This window comes from Protopterus annectens, chromosome 9.part0 (assembly GCF_019279795.1).
Source record: "Protopterus annectens isolate FY-2018-M chromosome 9.part0, PAN1.0, whole genome shotgun sequence".
Classification (NCBI taxonomy): domain Eukaryota; kingdom Metazoa; phylum Chordata; order Ceratodontiformes; family Protopteridae; genus Protopterus; species Protopterus annectens.
The window spans coordinates 1791614229-1791635989 of record NC_056743.1 but is presented as its reverse complement, the minus strand read 5'-3'; the positions used below and the strand labels follow the sequence as shown (position 1 = coordinate 1791635989).

Genomic DNA, 21761 nt, shown 5'->3' with positions numbered 1-21761 from the left:
ACAATTGGAAAGAACACAGAAGTACCTCACCAAGAGGATCACTGGCCTCAAGCAGATGCCCTATGCAGCTCGACTGAAGAAACTCCAGCTGTACTCGGTTGCATACCACCTACTCAGAGGTGATCTCTGCCTGACATACAAGGCCATGTATAAACCCAGAATTGATGGACATGCTCCACCTAAAGAAAACCATATCCCCTTGAGCCACACTTTCCAGGGATCTAAACCACACCACAACAATAAATAGACTGTGCTGGAGGGATAGATTCCTGTCCCAGAGACTTCCCATGCTCTGGAACAAGATTCCAATCTACATTAGGCAGAGCTCCTCACTAACACTCTTTAAGAGAAACCTTGACGAGTGGATGGGAAACAGAAAGTTTACCCCGGGGATCACTTCAGTGTCTCTGCTGGACAGAGACACAGGGAACTAATCTAAGGGGGTGGCGAAAGCCAACATATTCTGGCTAGGCTTATAAATTTCTTCAGGCAGATAGCCTAGTACCTACCTATGAACCTATATATAAAATCTTTCTATCCTAATCATATAAGCGATGGGTGTTAGAAGTGTGCAACATTTTCAAAAGGACACTTGTAAGGTCTAAAACAAAATTTTAAATCAAGCTTTTGAAGAGAGAGGACAAACAGGAATATTCTTTCAGTATCTCAACAGTCATTTTAAACTGCTGCTGTTGTGAACTCCTTAATAGTTAATGCCAGCTGGATCGGCGATTTAACATACATTATACAGCACCTGACTGATACCGGAATAGCAGCTCCCTGTATATTTGACTAAAGTGAATCATATTTTCCTGAAATACCTCTTTGCACAGTATAGATCTGTTTGTACAAGGTGAAATGTACTTTTAATATGTGGGTCTAGATTTGATACTTGGCAGATTAACTGCTGCGCCATAAAATTCATTGCTATTCCTTTTCCTTATGATGCTTAATTCATTTCTTCAAGCAACAATATTTCATAAGGACTTAACCTGTTTTGATACTACAGTTGCCAAAACTGCTACATCAAAGCTATCTCATAACTGTAGGCGTATAAACTTGAGATCTATAGCTCTCAGTTTCTTTGCTCAACAACCAGGCACAAGCCAATAATAGCAAGGGAAAAACAGAATCAGAGAGAATTCTTAAATATTATACTAACTCACTTAAAATGTTAAAAGAACAATGTGTTTTGCACTGGCATGCATTTTTTTAAGAATAAGAAGTATTAAACTATATTGTATAACATTATTGAATGACTGTAATCCCCACTGATTTATCAAAAAATCAAAAACTTTATGAGGGACAGGGCAAAAATATGAGGCAAAATCAGGGACATTCTGCAAAATAAAGGAGAACTGAGAGCTATGCTGGCATCTGTAATTAGCATGTACTTTGAAAGGTACTTTCTCTCGCTGTGTGTGAAGCTCACAAGGATACCCACCTTTTGAATTTGACTTGACACAACTTTTTATAGGTTTATCGGTAAGTACTAGACTAGCTGCCCATGTGGGTCATTTTATGCCTAGCCAGTTTCCCTTTTTTGCTTGAATTAATGTATACCATTTGGTGTTAGATTGGCCTTACCCATCTCATGGTCAGTAATTATATATTACCCCTAGTGAGAAAAAATGGGATCATACCATAGATAATTTGAGGGGACCCATGCATGGGATAAAACATTAAGGAGCTGCCTCTGTCCTTCGGGAGGTAGTCCTGATATAAATGTTCTGTTTTCTATCCCTATATCCAAGTTATGCTTGACTATTGATAGGGGTGAGCTTTGTTTTATTTGGGTGAGGAGTCTGTTCCAGAGCAGTGGCATTCTCTGTGAGGTAAACATTTTTTGATAAAGGTTTAGTTCCTTTAACCTGGTATTTAAAGAAACATTTCTTCTGTGAAGGAATATAAGGTCAGAGAGGGTTTGATCCTTCTTGGCTCAGAAGACTAAACACTGAACCCCACAGAAGAGTCTGTAAGAAACTGACTGCAGAAAGTGGGCCACCAATCTGTCCTAATAGCTAAGATTGTTGAGTGCACTGATCATTTTAATTAGGAACCTTAGGTATTTTAGGTTTGAGTGATATTTTGCATAAATTCATGCCAAAAGAGGCACTATATTCAATAGTAGGCCAGATGAAGTATGAGTAAAGAGGAGTCGAAACTTCTTTGGATCTAGAGGAGAAATTAGATATGACTTTCCTAATTACTGAAGAAACACAATGGTCAAAAGATAAGAAATTATCAGCAAGACTGCATAGATCTCTTAGAATGGTGTCTGAATGGACAGATGTGTCACCTATATGTTAAGGGAAATGTTTTATTTAACAATTATAAACCATTTTCCACATTTAATTTGAGACCATTGCCCTTGCACCAGTTGATTATATGGTCTAACCCATGTTGGAGCAATTATGTGTCAGTGAAAGATCAAATAACAGCTCTCAATTTACAGTCATCTGCTTTGATAACCATAGACCAGGAGTGTCGGCCTGGTGGTCTGATAAATAGATGCCAAATTAAACAGGGCACAGCACTGAGCCCTGCGGTACAATGCTGTTAACTTTTTTGCTTTCAGAAGTGGCACTTGTGACTCTAACCACATGGATTCTATCAGACAACCAGTTAGCCATCCTCCACACAAAATAAGGATTACTATTCAGATTTACAAGTTTGTCAAGAATGCCTGCATGGAGAATAGTGTCAAAGGTTTTGTTCAGGTCCTGATATGCTCTCTGTAGTGCATATCCACTTCAGTGACTTTTTAAAATAAATTGATACGGTTAAAGATGTAGGGCCTTCCCCTAACAAAAGCCAAATTGATGAAGATCCATGATTAATAGATTTTTAATGTCCAAATTAATTAGGTCTAATGTAATATGTTCCATAGTTTTACATATAAGGCTAGTGAGACTAATGGGTCTATAACTACCAGTGTCTGTTGTTGGTCTACCATGTACAACAGCATTACAATAGCTGTTTTACAGGTTTCAGGAATGTATGTAACAGAGAGGCTAAGGTTAAAGTGTTTAAGCCGGGGTTCAGGTAGGCTATATTTGACATTGATAATAAGGCAACCTATAATGCCATCTGGACCCATGGATGAAGTGTTGGCTTTTGAGAGGGCTTACTGGACTTCTTCCATGGTATGTAATTAAAAATTACTGTGTCTTCTTGACTTACTTGAGCTAACATCACATTAGCTTGGTCAAATGACCTCATAATTGACAGCTCAAGTGCACATACTGCCATAAAGCATATATAAGAGCTTGTTGTGCCATAAGCAGATGTACCACAAATAAAACTCATTTCCTGCTTGCACTGCTCATGTGGAGGACTTTGCCACCACCCCCTACTTTATTAGTCTCACTTCAAGGGTGCTGTACCTTAGAAAAAAACAATCACTAACAAGTAGTGCAAAACCTATCTTACTCTTTCTCCAAGACGCCCTGACTTTGGACCACCCACAACTATTTAATATGCAAATATTTTGATCTTACTCCATTTTGATGTGAACAATGAAATATGAACAATTGTCACATGAAGCTATCGTGCTAAGGCAGCTGTGATCCAAGCTCTGGTGACTCAAACAATTAACTATAAAGTTTATATAACAAATGAGTAGTAACCTTAACCACTGTGGTAACTTTTATGAGCCTGTCAGTCATGCAGTGGATATATAAATTTCAGTTATTGTTGCTTATTTAGATCTATCCAGAGCTTTTAATTTCATTCCCGATAATAGAATTCTTGACAGTCTAACATCAAATAAGCTGAATCCAAACATAATTAGATAGATTACAAACTGATAATCAAGGCAGAAGCAGAGTTTAAATTGCTTGGTTATTTGTGTGAATGAGTAAATCTGTCCACAGGAGTACCACAAGTGACAATATTGTGATAGTCCTGTTTCATTTCTTGTTTACACCTTTCCCAGAACATACCAAGTGTGCTGGATCTCAAAGTATGCTGATGATTGCAAAATCAGTACTGTTTATACCAAGAGTAATTACACAGGCAACTTAAATAGTTACATTAAAGTTTAATGTCAAAAACTACAACACGTGTTTTCTGGTATCAGATATTAAATTATGTTATCAGTTAATTAGAATAGTTTGACAGCTATTTAAGAGCTAAAGGACTGGGACATTATCATCTATCACAAATTAGACTTTAAGTTAAATGTTGCAATTAACATAAATAAGACAAAAAATATCTTTTATCACCATGGCATGACTGTTCTATAGATTTTTTAATACAGCTGCCTGGTACTAGAATTTAATGTATATTCATGCTGTTAATCAAAAACTGATATGTACATTTTAGAAACTTTTCAAACTAAATTAACAGCAAGAATAATCACTTGTGAACAAAGAATACCAGGCTAGCTTGGTGGCAACAGTTGTAGGTTTGGAACCAAAATACTCAGGGTTTTCCCTTTGCACACGCTGGAATAAAAGTTCAACATAGAGAACTAATCAGACCAAACCAACAGCCATAATGAAATCTATCTCACAAAAATCAATGTTATAAAACACTTTTAATACATCAAAATACTGAACATTGAGTGTTTTCGTCCCAGCCAAGCATAAATGAAAAAACTAATTTTGAGCATACTATCCTCATTAAATGCAGTCCTTGAACCCAGAAAGCAAGGAAGGTTATGGCTGAGATCCACAATTTGTGTACAAAAGGCACCTTAATGTAAAACAAAACTTGGAGATGACATCCAATAGAAATGTGTTACCCAGTTCTGATAGAATAAATAAAGGGATACTTAAATGTGGACATTGCCCACAATGTAAATTTATTTTTGTTGGGCAGACTTTACAATTACGAATTAATCAGTATAGATTTAAATTATTAAACACTTGCGATTGTAATTCATCAGGGGTAGTACATATTGCTTTTTTGCGATCACTGTCACTTTTATTATATAGATAAAACAGAAAGACAGTTGAAACACTGCATATATGAGTATATGTATGATTTAAGGACATTTAACGAGAATAATGCCCTTTATACACACAAGCTTACATATCAAAATAACAAAATTTTTGTGTTTTTTGAGTTGGAACAAGTGTTTCCAAATATAAGAGGTGGGTCATGAGAGCTAGAGATTGAGCATTCTGAATTAAAATGGCAAATTAGATTAGAAGCCAATAAACTGCCAGGCTTAAATGGAAGCAATTTATATTAGTAGTGTTTTGAAGATGTGAGCCACAAGATTGTAAATATTTTATTTAATTGCATTTTTACTTTTAATCACAATAGTATATTGCATTAAGCTAGCTAGGATTATTAATTGTTTTTAAATTATTCCATATTTTAAATGTTAATTGATTTATTAGTGTTGTAAGGTGATTTGTTGTAGAAAGTTACATGTATTGTTTAATTTATTATTTAAACCACTGTTTTTTAACTGCTGAAGTGTTGTGATGATGTCCCAATTGGCCGGATGAAAGCGCTCAACTTTCAATACTGTGATGTATTAGAAGTGTTTTTATAAAGCAAAAACACTTTGATTTTGTGAGTTAGATTTCATTACAGCTGTTGGTTTGAGCTGATTAGTTCTCTGCATTTTATTCCAGCATGTGCCAAGGGACAACCCTGAGTAATCTGGGTCCTAGTCTTGCATCTCTCTGGTTGTACCCCATTGCTGGTTATTCATGAACAGTTGCAGGCTTTTTTGGAGAGACTACATATGTATTTAGAGCTTTGTCTGAGACTAAAATATAGATTGCCTCCAAATCACTCCAATGTGGACTATTCTAAATAGTGCCACAAAGAAGGACACCTTCATAACATGATCAGTTACTAGACTCTAAAATATGCTTCCAATAAATATAAGAACTCTAAATTACTTCTCACAATTTAAAATAACTATTGATCTGTGGATTGATAACTGTAAATTTGCATTTAACATCAAGAAATCTGTATTCTTCAAATGTTCTCTGACCTAAAACAAAAGAACCCAGAACCTGTGAACTTAGAAACATGAACAAAAACATTGTCATAAACATAAAACAGCTGTAAAAAGAATGGTGCCAGAAACCAAAGCACTGAAACAGAATGAATAGGCAGTGGCCAAAATATGCAGTGTCTGTATCTTCTGGCAGAAATTCAAGACTCTATAGTGAAGTTCCAAAACTAAGAAAAATTAAGATCTAAACTACAGGTAAGCCACCAAAGTATGAAACGTGCTATTACACATTAAATGTGTTTTTGCAGAAGGTTCTAAGATCACACTGCTTCACAGAAAGGAGAGTTATCCAAAATACAGCAATTTCAGACTAAGCATCTACTTCCTTCGGTTAAGGACTGAAGGAGAGTCAGTGTGCCTCCTCTTGCATAAATGCTTCATGGAACCTCTCCAGTGGGGTGTTCCAAGGAAGACTCGGAATCAGAATTGGAGTCTTTAATGCAGACCTTCTCAAGGCTAGGAGGAGGATCTTGAGTATGTTTATGTTTCTTCTTGGTCTGTTGGGACTTCTTGGATGACTTGCTTGTCTCACAGCTTTCTTATCTCTGTAGCAGCTGCATTTCTTTCAGAGGATGAAAAATTGGGAAGTTTCTTTGAAGGTGGAGTGGCTAAAGAAAGGGGATGGAATAGCCTCTGGTTATAATCGTCTGCAGCCATAAATCTTCAGTGATGGATATCCAGGCTTCTGAATGCAAGGGTAAGTGCCCCCCAACTACCTGCAGATCACAGCAGTTCCAGGGATGACATCCATCATTAGAACTTCCTCCTCTACCATTGTGGGAGTGGGGCTACCACTAAGAGTATCACTTTCAGTTCAGAACCCTGCTTTGGTCTCACCACAGACCCTGGATATTCACCAGATGTATAGCAGTGGTCGCAGCTCACCTCAGACTGCAAGTGTTCCTAGTCCTCCTACTAAGTCTTTTCTCATTTGGGCCAGGAACTGTCTGCCCCATCTGTGCTGCCAGTTGTGTATCACTTTAAATCTGGTAAGTCTCAGTTTCTTCCTGTGCAGACATTGGAATTCATAGGTATCTGTCTAGACACCACAATCCAGAGAGCAAGACTGCCAGAGAACAGATTGTCCATACTACACAATTGGGCAGTAAAGGTTCTGTCCAACCAAATTGATTCTCCAGCTACAGGTACAAATGGTGGCCTTCATCACCCCTGTTCCTCCAGCCAGATATTACATGAGAGTTCTACAATGGACACTTGCAGTAGAATAGTCTATCAGGTACCAACAGATGAGTTTCCAGTTTCATTTGACAGATATTTGCAGGATGCATATAGGGTGGTGGATTCAGGCTCCCAAGGTATCTCAGGCCATCCATTTGTATTTCCCCCTCCCAAAGCCACAGTGACTACAGACACTTCGCAGATGGGGTGGGATGGGTGCATTACATGGGAAAGGTGTTACAAGTAATGTGGTCCTTTTCACCTGCCGATCTTAGCATCACTGTTTTAGAGATGTTAGAGATGAGGGCAGTCCTTCTAACATTGCAGGCCTTTGAGGAAGTCCTCCCTCTGAGGGTGATTTCTATGCAGACAGACAATGTTAGTAGTCTAGTTAATAAACAAACAAGGGGGAACATGTTCCTGCCACTTATGTCAAGAAGCAAAGAGAGTGTGGCAGTGGGTGATATCTTCTGATATATTTCTAATAGCAGTGCACATACAGGGGAAATCCAATGTTCTGGTGGACAGGTTGAACATGCCAGTCCTTCTTCCTTGTGAGTAGTCTTCATTCCAGTGGTGTCAGAGCAGATTTTCCATCAGTGGGCTTTGACAATGCAGTGATCTCTTTGCTTCTCCCCTCAACACCAGATGCAGCAGCTTTTTTGACTGGATCCCCAACCCGTGGATGGAGTGTCACTGAGGGATGTTTTGATGCATGTTTGTTTGTTTGTTTTTGTTTACACTTTTTCCCCTACTCCTCTAATCCCAACATTTCTGCAGAAAACATTGGAGTGAAAGATCATAGGCATCCTCATTGTCCCTTTCTGGCCTTGACAGGTGTGCTTTCCCTTTCTCTGGTCTCATTTGGTGCACTCTTCCTTGATACTGGATACAGATCCAGACCTTACTTCTCACCCATCCAGAATGCCTCACCTGGACATTCAGGTCTTCAAGTTAACCACTTGGTTTCTCCACTCCCTATAATGGTTAGTCAAGTCAAGTGTTCTTCCCTTGTAATCCATATTCTTATTTCTTCCCAAAAGCCATGTCCAAGAAAAATTTATTGGAGTAAGTGGAAGATATTTTCTATTTGGGCCTCCTAAAAGAATCTGGACTCCTTTTCAGACCCTCTCCCAGCTTTATTAGACTTTCTAGCATCTGTGTTTCATAACGGGGCCAGTTATTCTACAAATAAAGTCCAATTACTGACTATCTCAAATGTTCATGTTAGAGAAAAATCATTCAATCTTAGCTTTTCCTGAGGGATGTCTTCCTTCTTAGACCTCTCCTTAGGTATCCTACTCCTCCATGGTATATATGACCATTTTGCTTCAAGCCTTAACCCAACCCCTCTTTGAACCTGCTGCTAAGGTGGACATCAAATTTTTAACTTGGTAAACATTTTTTTCTGGTTTTATTAACTTCATCTCAGAGAGTAGTGGAGCTGCAGACCTTGTTATGCAAGCCTCCTTATATTATTTTCCACAAAGACAGGGTATCCATGTGAACCAATCCATCTTTTATTTCTAAGGTAGCTACTGAGACCTCTCTGAACCAATGCATCAACCTGCCAGTTTTCTTTTCAAATTTCTCCAATAAAAGAGAATATGTGCTTCATCCAATGGATGTGCTTTGTTTCTACCTCTATCATACCAAAACCTTCAGAAAGACAGACCAGCTATGTGCCTCCTTTTCTAAAGCTAAGTTGTGCCAAGTAGTTTCAAAAGTATCTTTAGCTAGATGGTTATCAGACTGTATCTCTCTTGTTTATAAAAAAAAAGGCCTGACATTGCTTAGACCAGTCAAAGCTCATTCAACTAGATCTGTCTCAACTTCCTTGTCGCTCTTTTCTTGGACCTCCATTGATATTTGTGCTGCTGCCACATGGTCTAAGGTTCAAACATTCATTTCTCATTATAAGTTGGATTTGCTGTCCAGGAATAGGGTGACCTTTGATTAAGCCATCATCCAAAACATCCTTCCATGAGACTGCCCCAGGAGCTACCTAGGGACTCTGTCCCTTCTGTGAAGGAAGGGATGGAAGACACAACATCAGATATGAAAGTTATGTACTTACTATAATAATAGATCTAGGTTGTCCGCTTCCGTCCTTCCTTAACTTCCTGCCCTCCGTACCCCTTGCTTTTTACAGAATATATTTTCTTTGGATTCTGGTAGGACACTGTGATATGCTCCCTGAGCAATATCCTATGCTCTTTTTGCTACAAAACAGAATCCTTTTCCCCCCATTTCCCTTGTGTTTTCATAGTTTTTTTATATCTGTCAAGATGTTCCTTCCTCTGTCTAGGTGTTGTGGGCAAACTCGATCGGTTGGGGATTGGAAGATATGTGGGTAAGGGGAGGAGCCTGAGCTGTGAAAGTCTGGACTGGCTGAAGTGACATCCAAGGTTAGATCCAAAGATCCATCCATTGAGGAAGGACAGAACCAGACAACACAGATCTATCATTATGGTAAGTAGTTATGGTAAATGCATAACTTTCATTTACTTGTGATCCCAGTAAACACATTTTAAATAAATAAATAAGATAAATTAATATAGTCTTAGTCTGAGTAACAGAGTGGTAATATAACTACTTTGAACAGAATAAACAACTTTTGGTTGGTTTAGATGAAAGCAGAGATTGCAATAGTGAATAGACTGTATGTTTTTAAAAGCTTTGCAAGAATTTAGCTGCAAAACTGAAGCCATAATGCATTCTTTTACAGTCATAGATATACTTTTCAGTCAAGCTGAGCTCAGTGTAGTTCATTGTTTGTATTCTAGTTTGTTATTTACAAGGAATTATAGACAATGTAGTTGCTAATATATTTTAGAATAATTTTTGATTTTTTTTATGATACAGTATTAATTTATTCCACCCCGGCTCCATAGGTCTGCCTAACCTTTTCTCATTATACTTAAATAAACTTCTCCTTTATGCTGATGATGTGTCAATTTATAGATCATGCCCAAACCCTGCCAATACCTCCAGCCAACTCCAAATAGACCATTCTCTCTTCAAGCAGTGTTTTTGGGAACACTGCAAAGACATAGAAAAGTACGCTAAATAACAAGAGACACAATAGAACATATCCAAACTTAAAACACCTCATAATGTGGCTTGACCCATCACAGAACTTGCAACAACACACCCAAATTACGAAATCCAAAATTAACAAACTCTTATTTTGGGCATGGAAGATTTCACATTTCCTTTCTCCCAGAGGTAGATCTGCAATAAAGCAAAGGCTACTTGTACCCCATCTGGAATACTCTCTCTATCTAGTTGCCTCATACACCAAAAAGAACCAGTCCCTAATTTAATCCATAACAAATAATATATGCAAATGCATAACCTTCTCACCAAGAAGAGAACATCTTTGTCACACCCTCTCAAAAGCTAAATCGCCTCTCACCCTTCAAAAATCACCCTTCTCTTATGCATTATGATTTACAAACTCATCTAAATTAATTCCTATCCATTCTTCGCAACAGACTCATACAAAGGCAAACCACCTAAAACTGAGATCTTTCTCACCTCCTTCACTCCAGTCTTCTCAGCACTCCAGAAAATACTAAAAATCACTGAACACACATTCAGTCTTGGTCATCAAAATCTGTGAGTCCCTTCCAAATGAAAGAAATTAACCACACACCTTCTTTCCTCACCCTCAGAAAAACAGCTCAAGTCATATCCTTTCATACAGCCAAAATGCAAATGCTACACAAAGGCAACATTACATAGACCTGGCACTGTTTCCTTAACAAGTAATCCTCAGTCAGACTACCAGTAACCTAATTTACTACCAAAACTAAGAATACTGTATCTAATGTGCAAGTCAGTCTGCAGTGATATTCAGCATTTACTCTAATCAGCTGCCAGTACAGATGATATGAAAAGATAAAACAATGTTGCTATTTTCTTTGTATACTCTACCGCATTTTGCTTTACAATGTATTATTTATTGACTTGACTTTTATATGTATGCAATATATTCATTTTAATTATATCTTTCTGCGCTATATACACCTGGGCTGATCCTGAAAGCAGTCCATTTGGATCAGTGTTCTACCCTGGTTAACAAAGTCATAAATAAGTAAATAAATTTGAAACTACATTGTATAACTAATTTCCCAGCTTAGATGGTCTGTTTTGTATGTTTAATAAGTATATCCATTAATTAGCTAAGCGATATGGTATATCTTTCTCTCTGGTCAAACATTGCTAATGTGCAAACATAAGTAGATTATATATTTTGTATATTCTTAGAAAGAGACTGACATTACTACACACTTTTAAGTACATGAAAGAAAAAAAAATGCACGAACACACAAATTTTGGACACCGCTAAAACTGATTGTGTTGAAAGCGTGTACATTGCTGTATGTTATACCATCCTGTTGAGCTGATCTGTTAAATGTCATGTTTTGCTGTCAAGCTTTGGGAGTGCTGATCTTTTCAAGTATTTGTGAACCAGATAAGAAAAAGCTTCTGCTGTTTACCATACATGTTACTGTTTATCATATGCCCAGTCAGAGCAAATTATTAAAGACTGTTTATTAGAAGCTTCTATATAAATAATAAAATCTAACTTGTCATTTCATGCAATGGACTTCCGCTAAAACTGATTGTGTTGAAAGCGTGTACATTGCTGTATGTTATACCATCCTGTTGAGCTGATCTGTTAAATGTCATGTTTTGCTGTCAAGCTTTGGGAGTGCTGATTTTTTCAAGTATTTGTGAACCAGATAAGAAAAAGCTTCTGCTGTTTACCATACGTGTTACTGTTTATCATATGCCCAGTCAGACCAAATTATTAAAGACTGTTTATTAGAAGCTTCTATATAAATAATAAAATCTAACTTGTCATTTCATGCAATGGACTTCAAGTTATGTGGGGGACAGTCTGAGTGCTGAAAACATTAATAGTTTATTGGTGTGAGATAGAAGGAAGAGACAATATAAGTGTTAAATCTGACATTGACTGCCTCTAAATCTAAAGTGATAGTCCAAAAGTGTACCCTAAGGAGTCTGCAGGTGAATAAAGTTTTGGGTGACCTGCTGGAAAAAGAATGATATGTTGCATCTGATTATAGTAATAAAAAACAAATGCTATACTAAACTATAACTGAAGCAAAAGCTAACCAATAATATTCAAAATGTTCAAAGTAGAAAATACTTTTCCAAAAATGTTGCAGCACATTGCTAATGACTATGATAAAGGCAGAAATGAGGGCACTATTTATCTACTTTGTTGGGGGCATGTTGTTGTGTCAGAATGTATGCATCTAAACTTGCCTTTGTAGGCTCAGCAGTAAAACTGCTGCTTTGAGTGATGTAGCTCGTTGACTGTAGTTCAGTGCTGGGTTATTACCATTTAAACTGTTGTACTTCAATTGGATGTTGCTGTGTTAAGTCTGTTTATCCTAAGATATAGCATCCTTAAGGTTCATTATATTAAATAGGCATCACTAGACACAGCTCTTTGCACTGGAAGTGTGGGGGCTTTGCTCCTCCCACCCCTCCACAAACACACACACACACACACACACACACACACACTTGCACATAAAAAATTATTTTCATTTTCATACTTTTGGTTTGGTAACTTTATATTTAAAGCCATGACTTTCACCATTCTGATACACAATCACTTCAACTAAAGTACTGAACATATCATTTAAGCACATAGAGGATTAAAAGAAGGCTATTAAATATTCATGAACCACATATTTTACTTTTAAATTGTGTAATTGTAAAGGTAGTTAATTATAAGTGCTGATTTTGAGACATTATGCTTCACAGTGTGCATTTGTTGAGTAATATAGTAATATTTAAATTCAGCTATATTAAAGGGGCAAGAAGTGCCTTTTAAAATTATAGATCTGGTGTTGTCCTTTTCATTCTTCCTCACTAATGAGTTCAGATCTGATCCTTGGATCCGACTCAGATGCATACATTAGATTTCAGATCCAGTTCTCAAGCTCCTTTCTCTACACATAATGCTTTGTTCCTTCCCCATTGCCTCAGATCTCGATTGCCAACATCGTGGTTAGACATAGGATCAGCTATCAAGCATTGTGACAATTTTTTTTCATCTGATTGTTAATTGTTTAAAGTTAGTTAGCCTACTTAAACTTTGCTAGTTTTTTCCTTATGACCCATGGTTTTGGAGTCTCAAGAGCTGAGATGTCCAAGAGTTTTGGTGTTAGATCAGAGAAGAGTTCCTTCCTCCACTACAATGATTTCCCTGACTGGCTTTGCTCCAATACCCTTAGATCAGAGCGGGTCTCAGATCCAAGGGGTTGGGTTCAGCTCCATTGTCATCAGATCCATCCTTCATCTTGGACCTTTGACCCTGGACAGCTCGGATCTGATTCTTCCATTGAGGCTCAGATCTGGGGTGGCTCCCTACCTGCCTTCCTGGGAAGCTTCTGCTCTGAGGGGTGAGGAAAGAGTTTCCTCTGCTCCCTTGGCTTTCATGGTGGTAGAAAGGACTTTCTGTCTTCACAGAGAATTGTCATCTTATGTCTCGGATTCTATCCCCTGTCCCTCATTGGCTCCTAGCTCTGAATCCATCAGGCCTACTCCAGAGGGACAGCCAGTTCCAGTTAGTCTCCAGAAAGTTCCACTTGAGGAATCCCCCCCCCACCTTCCGATACCTCCCCTGAACATACCACAGAGGAGGTTCCTTGGAAGAGGAGGTGTAAGAGGAGGCACATTACTCCCCCATGGAGTTATGGAAGACACTGATTTTGATGAGGGATAAGGATCCCCCAGATTACCACCCGATGACATCTCATTTGGAGATATCTTAGAAATCCTTAAGCAGAAAGGTAGCTGGTAATCCCAAATACCTTCTCCTGAAGAATCAGTGTTCCTGGAGGCTTCTGGTGCTAGACCATCTACGTCTTGGGTCACCCCCCCAGCTGATGAACATATTGGCCTTGTTTCCCACCGGGCATGGATGGAGCTGGTCCATACCCAAGCACCCGGACAAATTTTCGGCCCTTCTTTGGACTGTCCTCACTGGATCAATGGAGTCCCAGCTGATGCTATAGTAGTGGAGGCAGCCACAAAAAAAAAAAACAGCTGGTAGAGCAGAGATCTTCTGCCTATCCGTATTTTAGTAGAATCAGTATTTCATCAGAATGGTAAAGATGTAACTATGTAATAAAAGTAATGACTTCATAACAAATATGAAGAGGACTCTAAGTTGTGTCTAAACCTGTTTATCTCATGTTCAGTCTTTAATTTTCCAATTCTATCTTTATCCTGTTCAGGGTCATAGCAGAAAGAGCCTGTTCCAACAAGCAGTAGATGTAAGGCTTAGGACAAGTCTTGAGAAGGATGCTACTGCATCACACGACATACATGCATCACAGGACAGACTTGCTTACATGTACACAGTATACATGCCTACAAATTGGAGAATGCTAATTCACCTGTTATTGTGTCTTTGAAATGTGAGAAGAAATTGGAAACCTGGTTTAAAAAAAAAGAAGACATTCATTCACAGTAAAAATAGGCAAACTGCACAGAAAAAGCACCCTACCTGGAAAATGAACCAGAGAATCAAGCATTGCAAGACAGTAATATTAAGTATTACACCACTCTGCCATTATCGTTTTATCTGTTATTCAGATATTATTCTTTTTAGCTATCAGATTATCTTATCTGTTGTGTAAAAGATTGAAAGCAACATTGTACATGTGGTATATTAGGTTCTTTAAAAATGCAAAAAAAATATAAATAAATAATGCCCAAAACACAGAAGTGTAAAAAGATAACTTCAAGCATTTTTTGCAAGAGGGTCAAGCTACCCTGCATCTCCTGATGTATCAGGCAAGACCCTACAACTCGCAAAGTTATACATACTAACTGAATTCCATGTTTGCAAGAAGGTAAAAATCTACCAAAAGAAAGGAATCACTGCATTTGCTCACTTAGAAATTGTACTTTCAATGATATCCTATGGAAAATAGTGATCAAAGTCATGTTTCTCTGCATGTTTTGCTTTGGGCAGCTGGTGCTTGAGGAATTTCAACTTGATCACCAGAGGACCCAGCTTATTACTACAGCAAATCTGGATAGTTTAAGATATGTATATAGCTGTCAAATGGCAGAAAAATATAATCTTGAAGTATAATAAACTGTCCTGTTGCTTTTTATGAGCAACAAAATTTATCACAGAAAAGTTAAAAACTCTATTTTTCTTAACAGAGGAAATTTTCCCTGTTGCCTTGATTCCCACTCTTAAATTAGATGTCAGAATATAGGGGTTTATATCATAACATCGAAGTAGTAAAATGTTGAATGTAATAATATCGAACCCAAAACAGCGAACACTGAAAATAGCGAAGCTGCAGAACATCAAATTATTTTCTAGGGAAAGAATTTGGTGGGCTGTTTCTGCCGCTTCGCTATTTTCTCCACTGTGATGCGAAGGTTACAGACCGGGTTAAGGTAAGTGTGCAAACGGACCGGGTTTTGGTGAGTGTGGAAATTGGATAGTTAGGGACCTTAGGGTTAGGGAGCAGGTAAGGTGAGTGTGTGATAGTTAGGGGCCTTAGGGTTAGAGAGTGGGTAAGGTGAGTGGGTGATAGTTAGGGACCGTAGGGTTAATGAGCGGGTAAGGTGAGTGTGTGATAGTTAGGGACCTTAGGGTTAGGAACCGGGTAAGGTGAGTGTGCGATAGGATTAGGGAGCGGGTAAGGTGAGTGTGTGATAGTTACAGACCTTAGGGTTAGGGAGTGGGTGGGTGAGTGTGCGACAGTTACGGACCTTAGGGTTAGGGTTTGGGTTAAGGTACGTGGATAGATAGTAGTGTATGTATGGTTTAGTGTAGGATTAGAAGTAGGATTTTAAGTGTATATGTGTGGATTACTTTTTTTGGTGTGCTTGTGTTGTGTGTGTGTTTCTCGGAACAGCAAATTTTTTCCCTGGGAAAAAAATTTGCTGTTCTGAGCTTTCGATTATATCACATTTCGACATTCCAAGTTCAAGCTGATGGTGTTCGATATTTTGGGATTTCTGTTATGTGATATACACCCGAATATAGCATACTTCAAAAACACTTCGCACAATTAGCATTTAATGTAACCAGATGGGTGAAATAATACCATTCATTTGCATTAAATATAGCAACTCCACTTCATATCATCATTTAGAGGTGAAGGACTCAAAATATTGTAAGTCAAAATGTACTTCTTTTCTTTTTCAAACCATTTTAATATTTCCTGCTTTTATTAATAGTATCTTTTCCTGCGCACAGTAGAATTCAGCATGGTAATGTTACCTTTATTTATTTTCTAAATATATTTAACAATAGGATCAAATTTATTCTGATTTGTGGTATCCCCACAAATATTTTGAAATTGTGGTAAGGTCTTTGTCATGCAGCTCTAGGTTCAGGTCTGCTACAAGTGTCAAGCCCAAAGCGCTTGAAGACCACTGTCTCGAAGCCAGGGATATGAGCATCTTGTAGCTCGGCCAGGCTGCTGCTCTTGCTCAAACTAGATTATCAGTTTGGGTAATCAGCTGGGAAGGGGAGTGGAAGTGAAGATTAGGGTAGCGGTGTTTTAGGTTTATAGAAGGGAAAGGGAGTTTTAGGGTTTGGGAGTGGAAGGGAGTCTTAGCTTAAGTGAGTGATTAGGGTATTTAGTTTTAGGGAGAGGGGGATGGAGTTTTAGGTTAAGGGAGTGAGATCTTGAGTTACAAACTGGGAGGTGGTTTTAGGGATAGAGTTAGGATTCTGTTACAGTTATAAAGTTTTATAGGTTCAGGTGTTGGGAGGGTTAAGTAGTTACAAGAGTTTTTGTAATGGGAGTTTAACCACTTGCTTTTTTAAACAAATGGGAACAAGCAATTGTGTTGTGAGCTACCAGCACTCAAGAACTTACAGTAGACCCCTATAGGATCTGCAGTTCTGTCCTCTGCTCACTGTCTGTGTGGAATTCTGCATGTCCTTCCACCTTCCCAAAATATGGTGGTTTATTGGCTACACTAAATTGGGGCGGCCACGGTGGTGCAGCAGTTAGCATTGTCACCTCACAGCAAGAGGTTCTCTGGTTCAATCCTCAGTTGGGGTGCCTTCTGTGTGGAGTCTGCATGTCCTCCCTGTGGTCGCGTGGGTTTCCTCCGGGTGCTTCAGTTTCCTCCCACATCCCAAAGACATGCTGTAGGTGGATTGGACACTCTAAATTGGCCCTAGGCATGAGTGCGTGCGTGTGTGTGCCTTCCGTGGAAGGTTGGGTGCCGGGCTGGCAACTCAACACTGTAAAACTCCACTACCAATCATGAGCGGACATGTGATCCGCTGTGACGACCCCTAACTGGGAAAAAGCCAAAAGAAGAAGATTGGCTACACTAAATTATCTATATATACACTGTATTTATCCTTGCTGTTGTAGCCCTGATCATAGCAGAAAGGAGTCTGAGAAGGACCATTTCCCATACCTTTTTAAAAAAATAAGTAAATTAAATTACAAAATATGTATAGTTCTGAAACACATACCACTGACTTTAAGAAGGAAAACATAGCAAAAATGTTAACAAGAAGAAAAAGCAAGTAGCCGAACCAAACCACGGGTCGATACAGACATAAACTCAGTCCATAAAAAACGTATTGTAAGCGCTTTCACAGTTCATAATGACTGCTTCATCAGGCCAATGTTTTTATCTGTGCAATATTTTTAGAGTATAGGCAGTAGAACCCCAAAATTACATTATTTGGATCCTGTTTTGTTTTAACCCATGAAGCACAAGTATGTCAGTGCCCATAATTGCAGACGCAGGGAGTGCTGTAGCACAAAAAATGAATAAAGACCTCAGAGCTGCACTAAGTAGAAATTTAGCAGGCACAGTTTGGGAAAAATTAGTCAGTTCTTTATTGCTGTTCATACTTTTTAAAACTTAAACTTTGTGTTTAAAACAAGAAATGTGACCTTGTAATGAATATTGTTATGAAAGAACTTCAAACAGAGGATGGCAAAAATATAGACACTTTCAACTGCCAAATGCATGCTTGAAATAACATATTTCATTGTGTGCTGTACTTAAAAAGTTATTTGATTATTTGTTTCTTCTTTTATATCTGTAACATCTTGTTTGAAATCACATTTTGTATTCACTGAAAGCATACATTTTGAAGAACTTATTTCTATTTAAATTATCATTATTTGAGAAGCAATCATACTTTTAAAATCTCCACAAATATATTACCAGTTTGTAAAAGTTGCCTTGAATACAGAGTTATCTCTGCCAGTATCGGTTTGTGAAAGTAAGACTAAGTGAGAAGAATCATGTACAAATGATTAAGTCTTGATGTGGGGGAGGAAGGCTTATTATTTGTAACTGCATTTTACTCCTCAGGCTTAAAATTTGCCTTATTAATGGCTAATTTAACTTTTTGGATGGGTTTTGTTTACTTCCTTAGTCTCATTTTGCTTTATTGTTCTTTTCTTACAGGTAGTCCTCGTGCGTCAGCATCTGCCCTGCATTTTCCATCATCATCTATCATCCAACAACCTAGCCCTTACTTCACACATCCAACCATCCGCTACCATCACCATACAGGCCAGGACCCTTTGAAAGAGTTTGTCCAGTTTGTGTGTTCAGATGGATCTGGCCAGGGCACAGGGCAGGTGAGGATCTCACATGTAAGCCAAAAAGTCTTTCTTCTACCCTTTTAAGTGTTAAATGACTAATCTGTGCAGTATTAGCCATTTGTGTTGTGGGTTGTTTGTTTCTGTTATAAAGTTGTGACAATGTATAAGAAACTCGCAGGACTCATTTGGAAGGGGAATTATGTGGACCCTTAAAATTGGAATCATTATCATTTTCAGCCCCCTTTTTCCCATTTTTACATGAGATTGGGATGTCACATCAACATTAATCAGTGTAACATTTGCATAGAATGAATGTAGGTGTGTTCTTAAGCAGATTTTAAAACCTGATATTCAGAGCAGTGACTCACTTACTGTGTTAATTGCATGTACTTAATTTACTAAGACTGAGAATTATAAATACTCCCAATCTAAAATCTCAGTGAGAAAAGCTTATACAGTCCTGTAAATATTTATGTATTTGATATTTAACTAGAAAAAATTTCTGTTTAACTAGAAAAAAAAACGATTAGTGTCTGATATAAATCCTAACCCAATAGTGCTGCCTGTTTCTAAACAAAGTGATATGCAGATGATACATACTGCATGAGCTATGGTGTGCTACCTGTACCAGTTATGCAGCAAATTGAGTGAGACTGTATTGCAATCGAGCAAAAAAAAAAAGTACAAAAATGTTTAACATTGTCTGACATGTTTACGTTTTCATCCATTTTCATGCTATGTTAGTGTATATATTGTGTTACATCAGTCAAACTAACAAAAAAAAAAAAAACAGTTTGAACAATAAACATTTTGCATAATAAGCATAATGTCTGCATGCTATATCATGCAGCTCCTGTATGCATATTTCCTGCATGTCATTATCTGTACTTTTTCGTAGCATACCATGGGGAGTATACTTTTATGACTATGGTAACTGCACATTGTAGCTAGAAAGTTGATGATTGTAAATAGGTTTCATTTATGGAGCACATGTGTTCATTTCATAAAGATGTTTTGCATTTTACTGCAGAGTAGTTGGTAGACTTCACCAGACTGCTGTATTGCCTCGCAGAAGGGGTATCAAGACTCTCATACTGCTGCCAGCACCATTGTAGTAACTTTTTCAATCCCTATGAGCAAGGTTTGGCAGTTTACTGGTTACTATTTTTTATTATACTCTTCATATGGTTTAGGTATATTCACATACTAGAGAACTACTGAATAAACTTATCTTGTTATATTATTATAGAATGCACTCTTGACAGTGGAGGTAATACTGAAAGTGTAAGTAAGACAGTGGAGGTAGTACTACAAAAATGCAAACTTGACAGCACAGATAACTTACAATATTCATGATAGTTAGATCATTTTGTTCACTGAGGCTGGAAAAAAGTGCAATGAGGCATGCAACATACATTGAAAAACATTGTAAATGAATTCCAAGCAGTTTGAATGCCATAAATGCAAATATTAATGAACAATTAAAACCAGATATGGCGTAGAGAGTAATTTGTAGGCCAACTTCATTGGGGTGTAACATATTGTAAAAAAGTATCTTGGTAGCTCTACAGGTCTCAATTTCAATGTTGTACCTCACTGCATTATTACTTGACTATTAGAGCAACCTTCACATACACACTATATCAAATTGTTGTCACTTGTTTACCTACTCAAAAAATAAACAAATAAATAAATCAAAATTTAAAGCATGAAATGTAAAGCAGCCAATCATGTATACATTTAATTTGAAGAGATACACTGTTGATCTCTGAGGATGTTCTCCTAGATGTCAATTTGGGAAACTTATCAAAGGATGTCTTGTTGCAAAGCTTACATGAAGTGCAGTGTGACAAGAACAAAAGAGTTTAAAACATACAGTAACCAGAGTGGAGTAAATATGCCCAGGCAAAACGATGGTCATTACACCTCAAAAATGATGCAAGGAATGGTTAAAAGAAAGAAAACAGGAACAAAGAAAGAGCAGTATCTTAAAACATATCTGTCAAGAGAGTGAAGGACTGTTAACAGGAAAGAAATACAGTCATGTTTTTTTGCCAAAAAACATTTTATATGTCTGTGATACTTACAGTAGATGTTGCTAACTATTGGCAGTAGTGCCGAAGATCAGCACTCAAACACATTCACATTTTAATCGGCACCCACTTGTAACCAACAGAGAGGAATATTATGATTAGTGATACCATAGCTCCTTTATTTATTTAGTTATGTATGTATGCATGCATTTATTTTACATTTCTGATGGGATTATTTTTGCAAATGTACGCATATTTTTAAAATTATTGACAAATATGGTCAAAATCTATTTAAAATGTATGTACATATCCACATCACAAATATCACCCCATTGCAGTTTGCATGTCTGGCACTTGAAAATCTTGCAAGAGTATAAGTCATGATTTCTGGAACTCTGCTCAGTTGCTCAAAAAAGGTTAATTATCATTGACTTAGTGTCTATTTCAGGCTGAAGCAACAATTAAAATAATAATAGATGAAGCAGATTCTGACATGGTATTGGGCAACAAGCAATATGTAAGTTAAATATGAATGCATTTATTTATTTATTGCATTCTAATGACAAGTTTGGATCATATGGGCAAAGGTCATTTCACTGAAGACCAAAAGATTAAAGTGGGATATAAGAAAAAAGCTGAAACACTGTACAATAATTCTGTAAGAGTAACATCTAGGATCCAGAGCCATAGGTAGCGCCTGGGACTACTCTCCATAATGGTGCCTTGCCTCCCCAGCTCTTCAAAAAAAGACCCCTTGTTCTAGTGGCACACCATCCAGGGGAACAGATGCATACCCCTTCCCACCTGCAGGTCTTCAAGGGAAGAGCAAAAAATAAGGTCCAGTTTTTCTACTGTCAGACAAACCTGGTGGCCAGATACACACCCCCTCCCACCTGACACTCTTCAAAGGAAGAGCAAACAAAAAAAAAGTCCAGTCATTCTACTGGCACATCA

The 21761-nt window shown here is 37.7% G+C and overlaps 1 protein-coding gene across 2 annotated transcripts in view; it reads left to right on the top strand.

The window, feature by feature from the left end:
* Positions 1–21761, top strand: part of LOC122812269 (nuclear factor 1 X-type-like) — a 2275854-nt gene that overhangs the window by 1552311 nt on the left and 701782 nt on the right. The window contains exon 7 of one of the 2 annotated variants that reach the window (XM_044084667.1): positions 18635–18810. In XM_044084667.1, coding sequence (XP_043940602.1) covers positions 18635–18810 — 176 coding nt within the window. Of the gene's footprint in view, positions 1–18634; positions 18826–21761 lie in introns of both variants that reach the window. The other variant, XM_044084666.1, reaches the window with a different exon arrangement.